At 37.5% G+C, this 12296-nt stretch overlaps 1 protein-coding gene across 1 annotated transcript in view; it reads left to right on the top strand.

Annotated features, from left to right (window-relative positions):
• The window catches only part of ADCY2 (adenylate cyclase 2), a 211455-nt gene that overhangs the window by 166661 nt on the left and 32498 nt on the right, over positions 1-12296 (top strand). The window contains exon 16 of the mRNA XM_082285044.1: positions 9288-9425. Within this exon, the coding sequence (XP_082141170.1) occupies positions 9288-9425 (138 nt within the window). The remainder of the gene's footprint in view (positions 1-9287; positions 9426-12296) is intronic.

Raw genomic sequence — 12296 nt, 5'->3', positions numbered from 1 at the left:
CTGCCTTACTCAGAAAGATGGGGCAGGAAAATAGGATGAGAAAGTTCATGGCTTGAGATAAGGCAGGGAGATCACTGACCAATTACTTTCATAGCAAAAGCAGACTCAACTTGGGGATAATTGATTTAATTTATTGCCAATTAGAAGAGATTAGTGTAGTAAGAAACAAAAACAAACGTTAAAGCCACACTATTACTCCTCCCTATCCCAAATTCCCCTTCACTCCTCTGCTCCAGAGTCCTCTACCTACCATCAGGCACTACAAGTAGGGCTGGAGAGTGGTTGGTACAGAGACATTTCTCTCTGCTGCTCCTTCCTTTCACAATTCCATCCTGCTCAGTTGTAGGGTCTCCATAGGCTGCAGTTCCTTCAGGAGCATCACTTGCTCCAGCATGTATCCTCCATGGGCTGCAGAGTGGTTATCTGCTCCAGCATGGACTGCCCAGTCCTCCAACCTTGGTGTTCCTTCTGCTGTTTCTCCCTTTTTGCTCCTTCCTCCTCTCTCTGCCCAACATTTTGGGCTCTTTCTTGGCCTGGTGTTCCCAAGGTGCCCAGCCAGGGTCAGGCCTCACCACCAGCCTGAGCACTGGCACCTGGTACATAAACTTGCAGTAGTAGTCAAATATTTACAGAACTGTTATAAGAGTTACAGAGTGGGACCTGAAATGCCAGTAAAGACAGCAAAATCTAAGTTCGGATTAGGACACCTGGCTATCACTGTGTTATGTGCTTGTCTTAGTACTTTTGACACTTTCCACTCTCAGTGTTCACCTATCATAAATGTCTGTCACCACCACAGAGTAAGTCACACAAAAACCAACATTGAACAAGTTTCTCTGTATGATTTTAATTTCATTGGCAAAATTAAAAAAAAAAAAAAAATCCAGACTGTAATGCTAAAATTACTAGCTCTTATGGAATTTAATTACAATATTGTAAGAACAGATTTATGCTCAGTATTTCACCCTGAGTTTACTAATTGATTCTACTGTTCAGCAGCACTGCAGCATGGTCCAGCTCAGTCTGCTGTGGAGTGAGAATATCAGCCATTAGAGACGAGTAGGCATTTTTCCATCAAACGATGCAGCAGAGTAGTAGCACAAATAAGGAGGTTACAGACTTCCAGAGCCTGTCTTTGTGGTGTGTCCTTCCCTGCTGGGCTTGGGCAAACAGGTCGAGGGCAGGGAGAGCTGACAGTTCTCACAGAAACAGTCATTTGCCCATAGGCATTAAACCTTGCTCAATCCTAGCTAAAATGGCATTTATCCTGAAGTTTGAAAGGAATTTATATCTTTTATGTTCTGACTGCTTTTTTGTGCCTATAAAATTTTTTTTTTTTTTGGATAGTCACAGTATTCAGAGATACTCATGCTCTTAAAGACTATGAGTATTTTTGGTCATAAAGATCCTTTTTGTCTTACATTTTCTTATTTTAAATGCAGGCCCTTCTTTTTAATTAATTTTGAATATTTTCTTTGAATTTTCCGTGGGAGGTTTCCTTCCCAAGTAGAGGGATAGAGGACAGTGATTGTCCTTTAGCTCATTTATTTTCTGCATCTCTTGTCTTTATCTTCCTGAAGTATAGACGAGTTCATAGAATGCATGTGAAACACCTCAGACCTGGTAAGTGTTAGATGTGTTTTACCTCCTGCTGTGAGCACAAGGAAGCAGACATCTGGTACCTAAGTGATACATTGGAAAATGTAATGCATCCAGTAGAAAAAAAAACCCCACACTAAGCATGTAAAGGAAAGATCTTTGGGGTAGCGGAGGTAGCTGGCCAAAGAAGTATTAATCTCAAGGAGATGTTCCTTATGCATTGATGCAAGTACTGTCTCAAAAATCTCTTTGCATTACCTGGGACACACATGCACTTAATCAATATGACATACTCTTTGTGCCAGTTACTTTCATTAATGTGAGATGGTTTTTTGTTGCGTATGTTTCTACTTTGCAAACCTATTTGACTAGTTAAGCTAACAGAGGAGATAGAAGTAATGTCGTCTCATCTGAACATGTTTATAGTGTCCCTTAAATACCCAGTTGAATCATGGAATTAGCAGAACACAATGCCAGCAAAGCAAACAGCAGAAAATAACTGGCTTCACAGTTGAGAAAGATGTTCTGATTTAAGGTCACCTCTGACAAAGGGCAGCCAGTACCTGAGCAGCCCTGTCCCTGCTAGAAGAGAGCACATTATTTACACCACACCACTGTATAAAGAGTGATACACAATCTATACCTTTTTATTTTGCAGGGATTTGTATTTTGCTCTAAAGCAATTAGCATTGGTATTTAGGTACAGTCAGAACAACTGTGTACACATAAGGTATTTAAAAGCTCTGCAAGGAAAGGAGTATCAGTACCAGCACTACTTGGAAATTATTTTCGATCTGCAATTTTACCTTTGATGTGAGTGTCTCTTAATGCAGATACAGATGAAAGATCCAGGCCCTTTAGTTTCTTCAGCAGTAAGGCTTTGCCTTTAAATGAAGATTAAAACAGTGGAAGGCAAGGAGAACCTTAAGAGGCACTTTGGCACCTACAACAGGGTCCATGAAAGAGGCTCATCAATCCTAAAAGTAACTCTGATGAGTCTCTAGCACAGGCACTACAACAGCAAATCCATCACCACTTAACTAAGTACCATGTTCAGACTTCAGGAATTGTTATAAATGTACTGATTTAAGTAAAAAAAAATCATTCTTCTTACTCAGCTTCTTGAGTTACATGTTTACGACATTAGTTATGTGATTGAAGGCAGCTGAAGAACTTGCCTGACTTGGTGAAAACCACATTCCTTTTGTCTGCTTTGCCAAAAATTCTCTTTTAATAACTTTTAAAATCCAGCAATGCTGCCCTTTAGTGTCTTTGCCCATGATGAGATTGTAAGTTACTTTCACATGAAGAGATATCCAAGTGTGCTTCCTGGTGTGCACACAATTTTTCGCATGGTCATCAAAAAAGCAGGAAAGCAGAGAGCATCCAGATTGTTTCCAATGGTCTTTACATGTGTTACCTGGAGGGGATATCTGTGATGTACTAGTACCAGAGTATGGCCACAGATCAGAGCTCCTGTTGTGTGAGACAGGTTTTGGATGGTAGCATCTCACTTGGAGATCAAGTCTCGGACAATGTAGAACATAGCATTCAAGAACTCCTTCCTCTAGTTCAGTGCCCTGAGCATTGTCCTTAAAATGTCATTCTGGTTTGATTCTTCTCAAAACCAATGGCTCTTTAAATATTTTCTGAGAAAAAGAAAAATCTTGGTGGGAGGGACTGAGAACATCTTAACTTAAAATAGCATATAACACAGTCACTGTACATTTTCTTGAGTGAGGAAAGCAGCACAAGAAGTGCCAGGACTGAACTCTGAGTGCCTAAAGGTATATTTGTGCAGGTCATTGACCTGTTCTTTCCTTTGAATGACGCAGCTGAAGTGAACCACGTGGCCATTTTAACGTGCCCCATTGTAAAGGATAATTAACACTGCAACGTATGGTGAAATTAAAAATGTGATACTGACTTTAGTTTTTGCTGTTATTTACTTAGGATTCTAGATTTTGTCCAGCCAGTTGCTGGACAAATATAAATATAAATTGACAAATATAAATTGAGTAGACTTTTCACATTTTGTGTGATTCAAAATGCCTGGCTTAGATTTACAGGTGCCACTGTGGAATTCAAAAGCTTGGTGTTAGAGTAGTCCTTTTAGAAGTACATTGGTCCTTTTTGTCAACAGAAGCATTAATAAATATGTAAGTAAAAGCTTGTGCCTATATAGCAAAATCCCCCTTCTCCAAGCTTAGGTCAGTGTAATTGCTGTCATCAAGCTCTTTGGGTTTGAACTTTGGTGTCTTCTTCAACTCTGAGTAAAAACGAGCATGTAAAAAAATCTGAATTTTGTTTCTCTTGATTGCATTTTTGAAGCATCAGTATTGGTAAAATATCAAGTTGTATTTTAATGTAAAATGAAAAGAACAACAATAGAACTATAGAAAATGTGATTCACTGGCTTTCTGTAAATAAGAAGTTTTCAGTGAAGGTGTTCCAACCTCAGCTTGCATGTGAAGGAGAAGTGTGACAGCTCTTGCAACACTGTCTTTCATCGACGACAGAGCTGTCACAATTAATTCTCGCACCAGTTTCTTGGTCCTACTCAGAAAGACAGCATTCATTTTATTAAATGCTGAAGTAGGTTTTTGTGTGTAGAAAGACAACACAGGATACATTGTAATGTCCTGAATATTCAAAATAAGTTATTACTCATTATCATGCTGTGCTGTCATATCAGATTTAACATGTTCAGATGAAAAGGTAATACATTAGTCACCTCTCATACTACAAATACCTATTATTTCTAGTCAGTAAATGATAAATACTGAACCATATTCTGCCAGCTCTACTTAGAATAAACACTGTGATACTCTCTAATGCTACTGAGATCCGATGTCTTGTCCTACTTGCATGCGTTCAAGAACTGATCACTTTCTTTCCTAAATCTCATTCTCCATTTTATTCAGAAAATTTCAAAGGAGACATAATATTTACAACAAAAGATGGATGATGGAATCAGCAAAATAAATATATTCTGCTCTGAATATATATAAGCATAATTCTGCTCTTAAGAGTAGTTTTAATGATTTCCCCACCACTCCAGTTCTGCTTCCAGGGATTCCCCAAATTTTCAGCTGTATTGAAATGCTGCAGTTGTACTACATATGGACTGGATTTGGACTGCTCAAAAATGAAATGAAGTTCAGCAAATCTGGTATTCACACAGAAAATTATTATTCAACAGTGTATTCTTTTGTGTTTTCCAAGGAATATCTACTCAATGGCTTAAAGATTTTTAAGGTTTTTTAAGATTTTTAAGGGTTTTGCTACAAGTTTTCCTTTCAGGACCCTCATTGTCTTAACAAACAAAAGGTGGGCATGGCAGATATACCAAATAAACAGGGGTCTTTTCCTTCCAGAACTCAGAGCTGTACATTAAGCAGCCTGGTAAGAAATACATCACCCTGTTGTGCTTCTGTTTGACAAGTAGAAATAACTATCTACAACTTCATTTTTGAAGTTGCTCTCTTAACATCACTCACATTGTTCTTCCAGTTAGAGCCAGCAGTGTCCATAATTTAGCAATAGCAATGGAAAGAGTAGAATCTCTTTATTGATTAATCACATTGATTGAACGGTATATTGTTTCCAGAAGTTTATGTTGTTTTCCAGACCTTTTCTTAGTGATAAAGTTGCCTTTTTTGTTTGTTTGTTTTTCCTTAATGGTAGCAGAAAAAGAGGTTTTTAAAGAAATGTAGAAAATCAGGCCAATTAGTTCCTCCTTGCTAAAATGAATTAACAAGGTCAGGTGATACTGTTCAAAAATCTTGTAAGCAAAGAAAAATTGGAATTATTGCAAGCAATTTTCGTACAGAAGGTGCATAAGTCTCTACCTGCTTTCAAGGTACTTGGAAAACAAAGGTTGTTCTCAGCAATACATGCTGTTCTCAGCATGGACAGTGCTAAGTAGTCTCGGTAATTCTATATTTTAATTTTTTTCAATGATTGCTTTCAAATACGAAGAAAGCTCAAATTTAACAATTGGAAGCATTGATGTTAAAGTAGAAAAGTTTGAAAAGTCACCCTCATTTGATGCCAGTGTTCTTGTATTTAGATACTTGGATTAAGCAGGGATTTTCTATGTGAAAGTTAATTTTATCCTCAGAATTAAGATAACACAAATTGTTCATATGAGCAGAGAAAACTAAATTTACTTTGTGTAGCACTACTAAAACATGAAAGCAACTTTTTTACAACATTGTTTTGCATTTGTTACTGAGCTGTTACTGTTTGCATCTGTTACTGAGCTTTCAATTACAAAATTGAAATTAAGAGCTGCTAGAGCTTGTTGGGCCCAGTGGAGTTCAGCAGCTGGGAAGTGCTCCTTCTTGACCCACTGAAGAACAATTTGATGGACTTTAAAATCCAGGGAGGGGATCCTCCTGTCCCACTCTCACTGAAGTCCCAGGTGCAATCTGTAGTGAGGTTGGGCATGTATTCCCAATAGGAAAACGGGCATATACCGTACACAGAGGAGCAGTCACACAGATCCATGGACAGAACAGCTCTCTTACAGCACCCACATAACAACAAGCAGCACTCATGTAAACAAGATCAGCACTGATGGTCTAGTTCCTTCTTTCTGGAGGATCAGGACTGATGGCATACACACTTCCTGACTGTGCTCATCCACAGGCACACTTTAACTTGTGGGTCTTGCATGTGGAATTTTAGTCAATACAATATCCATACCCAGGCTCTGTCCCCTTTATAAAGTGACTAGCTGAAACCTTGGGTCTTTCCAAATGTTGATCTCCTACTTGCCAACCAGTTCTGTCTGAATGTTCTCAATGGTTACACACACATGCCCCCACACACCCTGTGGGTTTCCCCAGGGACTGGTCTGACACACTTCAGCCACTGACACCCAGCCCTCAGTTGCCTCACCCATGTGATCTCTCTCCAGTGGCTGGCACCCATCCTGTGCCCCTTGCCATCTAGTCCAGCATGAAGTTTATTACCATTCACACACATGCAGGCTCAGAATAAGGACTGCACTTACACAGAACATTGTTAGAGATAGAATTTAATAACAATATGCAATAGACTCATTTAGAAAAGTTTTCACCTTCATCTCTTTCCTTTCATCCCTTCTCGTCTCCATCTACCTGTGCTTGTACTTATCTGATCCACATTCATGCCTTCCTTTCCTCTCTTAAGTGTCCCATCCTCTAAATGTCATGCAGGTTTTCCACATACCCACTATGCCCTTAAGATATATTTACACAATCCCAAGTTTCTTTCTGTTCACTTGCAAAATTAACTGTCCTGTGCCAGCCTGCTACCCTTTTAGGCAGGAATCACCCTTACTCTGCAGGGCATCCTGGAAAGGAAGTTTTTTCATTGAGGCTTCTTGGTAGGTTTTCCATCAGAAATCATGACTGCAGCAACCTCTTTCAGTGGTCTTAGAAGCAGCAAATTCAGTGGTTTCTGTTGATGAGGTTACTCATCAACTGTCATTGCCCTTTTGATCATCACCAGGTCTTCGTGTTTGATTTGATTAGCCTCTCATCAGATAACATAAACCCTGTAAAATTCATAATAAAATATATCTGATTTAGACCAGATAATTTATTTCCATCATTAGCTTATTTTCTTGGAATTTCTAATCCTAAAGACTTTCCTTGAACAGTATGTCTCCCTGTAATGTAATTCAGAAAGAACAGAGTGTACAGCTTTATAGATATGATTTCTTAGCTATTTTATATTCCTAGTACTTTCTCAGTGTACTTGCCTAGTTTTGTCCCTAATGCAACTTAAACTATTCCATCTGCTTTTAAATTTCCAAGAAAATCACGGAACAATGTAGGTTAAGTTGTAATAAACTTCCATGTGAGCTATAATAAAGGTAAAGAGTAATTAAGGCATGATTTCATGACTGTTCTAATTTGCCATAAATCCATGCTCCCTGACTCAGTGGGTTTTAGGCAGACTAGACAGAGAACTAAATTATTCATTTTCACACAGATCCAATCCCTGCATCCATCGGAACACTCCCCTTCTGTAGCAGCAGCAGCAGCAATCAAAGCTTTGTGCTTTTTACTGTATTGAAGTGGGAGGGATGACAAAATTTCTCTAAAAACTACGTGTGGATTCAAATTATCTTGAAATTTGCTGTGTACTTAAGTGTGAAGAACAAGGTTGGGGAGCTCAAAAAGCCTTTTGAGCAGGATTTTTTTTGTTCAAAAGTGCAGGTCCTTTGAGTTTATGTATTTGGGTGAGGTTTTAATATGGGGGAGGAGTAATGTGTATATAAAAGCTGCATGTTTTTTCCCCTTTTCTTTGTCCATCCTTGAGATTCCAATGATTGTTTTGACCTTCCTGAAACTGATCTCAGAACCTGTCCAATTCAGCAAAACTCCCTGTCATAAAAGGAAACAATATGTAAAAAAAGCTCTGCATATGCAGAGGATTTGTCCAAATAATGCATAATTAGGAGTGAAATGCTTATGTACAGTATGATAAAGACCTTCATGCAAAATGCATCACATGTGTTGGGTAATGGTGTAATTTAGCATAATGTGCCATAGCTATTGAACCTGAGCAAATAGATCAGTGCTGTAAGTTAAGTCCTGTGTTTGGTAGTTTTTTGTGCTTGAGTTCTCATTCCTGAGCTTGTATCTCTGCTGATGGCTGGGGCTGGGGTGAAAGCAATATGCAGAGCAATCTCGGATAATATTAAGTAAATAGAGAAAACACATTGAAAAAAACAATTATTTTTGTGGGATTGTCATGTTCCTTAACTTTTCTTTGCCTTTTTTACAGAGGTTTCCATAAAACTGAATTTGACATTTGGAAAGGGCACAAGATGCTTCTAGGCAACCTTATCTCCTCATTGTTAAAGTTTTGAGAAAATTAATGTTTATTGGATGTGTCATAAATTGTTGTTTATTCTGTGTGAGCCTCTTGTGCCTCTAGGCACTATGCATGTATGAATGGAGACTTTGCAATGTCTTCTTAGAAGCAGATTAAATGAGTCAGAGTTTTTTATTGTTAATTTTTGCCACTACATAAAAAAAATTTTTCTATTCACTGAATACTCTTTGTGTCAGATTTTAAGTCCAGTTTTCTATGAAATGCTTATTTGCCTTCTAGATAGTTTTAGTGAAGGTTGATTTGCTTTGCTGAGTTATTTTCCATTTAAAACTAATTATTAAACAAGATTCCAAAAAAATGAAAGAAAACCCTGGAAACTCTCCTGTTTTGTGGGCTGCAGGGATATAGCTAGCCTTTATTCTGTGTCAAAGACTTTGCAGAGTCATTATTTACATTTTGAAGTTTCCAGAGGCTACTAAATGTGACTCTTTCAATTCAGTCAAGGCATGTCAGTTTATTTTCAAGGGTTTTGCTGATGTTAAAGGTGATGACACTGCTGTCAACTCTGTATTTTGCTATTATTATAATATATACTGAATGTTTAGTAAGGTACTTGCAAATTATAATTATTTAATGGAAGTGATTGTCATCGCAGATATTTTAAATAAATTTCTTTCTTTTCATGTTTAATCATGATCTGTAATTCTAATGAGACTATAATAGTTAAACAGTTCTGTACAATGTTTCAAGATTGATGCTGCCCTCAATCTTGAGATGTCTTAGTTCTACCCTTGTTTATACTAATTAATATACTAATGATATTTTTTTCTCTTTTCTAAACTCTTTGTGCTTAGCAATGTAGCAAGAAAGCATCAGCTTCGTTGTTGTGGATCCTGAAATCATCTGGAATAATTGCAAACCGTCCTTGGCCAAGGATCACTCTTACATTCACAACCACTGCTATAATATTAACCATGGCTGTATTCAACATGGTAAGGGAAAAAGGGGTAATTTTTCGTGGTTCTTTGCTCATTTAAGATTTGTCATTGTTGTGTTATTCAGTATTTGTTTAGATGTTAAATTTATGTTCTGTGGCTATGCCAGGAACATATGTGATAACAATTGCCAGAGACAGAAATGTAAAGCAGAGCAAAAAGAATTCATGCTGTGTAATGGAGACCTCTGCAAGCAGGATGCTCAACAAGAGCTCAGACCCTGGCTAAATTTGCTAAAGAAAAATATTATTTATAATGAATAGAAAACAATTAAATCCCAGGTTTGAATTGTGCATAGATGACTCCCTTAGTCATCTATGCATTGCTTAGAAAAACAGCCCTTCTGAATAAATGAAGTATCTCCTCACAGGACGTGTGGAAGAGTTTGCATGAAACAAACTAAGCTCTATTCAGTTTTGTGATGCTCCCCAAAATGATCATAATGTATACATTATTGATTTCACGTGCTTGTCTTTTTCTAAAATAAGAAAGAAAATCAAAGTTACATCAAAACTTCAAAAGTACTGAACTCCAAATTCATTAGGGCTTATGTCTGCTTAAGTGATTTCAACCTGTGCTTTTCTCTCCTAACCAGGAAAATCCATGTAATTCTATTATTCTTTTGCAGCTGTAGCAATTATAGAGTAAATCTGGCATTAGTGCTCTCAAAGCATGAATCTTAATGATCTCGTTCAGTCTGAAGGGTCTGTTCTCTAATGGATGAGCAATATATGGGATCAAAAATCTTCCTTTGTTTTGTCTTGTTGGCTAAGGTGGATTCTGTTTGTAAATCTGTGAAAGTGTTCCAGTTCAGTTCTGTATCTGCAGAATGGGAACTCTAACATTTATTTAGGCAATGTTTTCATTGCAACATTAATGCATAGATATTATTCACGTTTCAAGTGAGTAAGATTCACATTTCAGTGCTTTTGAAATTGCAACTCTAATGCTTCCCTGAGTTGTGGTACTTTTGTTACTTAGGATTCATAAAGGACTTAGAGATTGATGGTATCTACACAGTTCTATTTTGTTTTCTCACATTTCAGGGGACCCTTAGTCAATCATTTGTTACACTAAGTACTAAACTTGTCCAAATTATGTAATGTGGGCTTTTAAATGTGAACACTTGAAATTTCTGGTAGAGTGTTCTCTCCATTTTTACTGTTAAATTTTCCTAGCTTGTTAATGTTAGTTTTCTCTTCTTTCTTTTTCCTGCTTTTTTTGAAGGAGAGGAGAGAAACTCGAAACCAATTCCATTTCCAAAATCTAAAATTCACCTAGCTGAATTTAGTGTGTAAGGCTGGGAGAAGAGAAACTCAAAGAAGCAGTGGCTGGAAATGAGAATATAAGCTGACTTTTCAGCCGTGAAAGCAGTTAGCAATGGAAATAATTATTCTGAAAAGCTGTTGATTCTCCATTAGCTGAAGATTCTGTGCCTTTTTGAATGACAGCCTTGAGCCATGCAAAAGTTATGGAACAGCATAAACCCCAGAGATGTAGTACCTTGTAAAATGAAGATCAGGCTAGATTTTCCCTTATTTTCAACTCTGTAAATATATCAGAAGAAAAGAAAGAACTTACTTGGGTTTAAAGTATACTTTGAGTTAGACTTTGTGCATATGGTTATTTAGTAAGTTAAAAAATGTAAAAGGAGATATAGTCAGCAACTGTTTTTTGCTTAGACTAAAGTTCTACTAGTGTGTACAGTCCATTTCAGATTTGGCCTTCAAGTAGTAAAAGACATTCTAGCAAAAAAAAGGAGTTGTTCAGTACATAATTTTTAGATAGAGGTTTTAATTTTATTGGCTCGCTTCCAATTTTATGTGGACTGAATATTATAGTAAAACCTATCAGGCTGTATTTTAAAGTCTCAGTGCCTTGTCAGCAATGTTACAATGTTACAAATAATCATGTTCCATGATATTCATGAGATGATAATTTTAAGTACAATTTCCACCTTGAAACTAAACCTTAATAGTTTGACTAGCAAAAATGACTTCAAATGTGACTGTGAAATTTGCATTAGCAAATTGTGGGAGAGACTGAAGCATCATTATTATATCTCCAAGCAACATATACTTAATAGCAGAGTCCATTAACTGCATTGATTTCCATGAGCCCTTTCAGTAGAAAAAGGCAAAATGTAGCCATTAGGATTTAACGGAGATAAAAAGTGTCTAACCATGCCACACCTAATAAATCATCATTAAGACCAAAATGTCAAATAAAACTCAGTCTTCATGGTCAAGGGACAGTGGAAAAGAGTGGGGGTGCAATTTTGTTTGAAATTAGCTGTTTTAGCAGACATCTGAATTTCTTCTTCAGGTTTGAGATGTATGTAGTCCTGATCAGTGGAGGGAAGTTAAAAATCAGCTAACATGAGACAAGTATCAAATACTTCTGAGCTGAAGGGAGAGGGTACACATTAGATCTGGTGATCCATTCAGCATTGGGTCTGGTGCTGTATGGAGAGAAGGACAACTGTCAGTGGCTGAGGAAAGCTGTTTATGTCGAGCCGACCTGCTTTAAACTGAACATGAGAAAGTATCCTGCACAGAGCAATCCAGGCATCCCAGAGGGACAGTAGGACTGCATGACTGCAAAGGATCAATAGTTGGTAGCTGAAGGAATGACTGCATACAATACATCAAAGGACTGTGCCTCACCATCCTCGGGGATCCATGTGATCTCAAGGAACATGGCATGATGAAAGAGTCCTGCAACAGCTCTTGGTTTCAGTGACTTCTGCATCAAATGCATGAATGGTTCTTGGCACAGCAACAAGATCTCAGGGTTATACTGTCCCACTAACTCTTAACTACCAGCTTTAAGATTCAGGATCATAGAATAATAGAGTAGTTTGGGTTC

This window comes from Coloeus monedula (assembly GCF_965178545.1).
Source record: "Coloeus monedula genome assembly, chromosome: 1".
NCBI classification, from domain to species: domain Eukaryota; kingdom Metazoa; phylum Chordata; class Aves; order Passeriformes; family Corvidae; genus Coloeus; species Coloeus monedula.
Note: the sequence above shows the minus strand (reverse complement) of the source record. Positions and strands in the feature narration are given on the sequence as shown.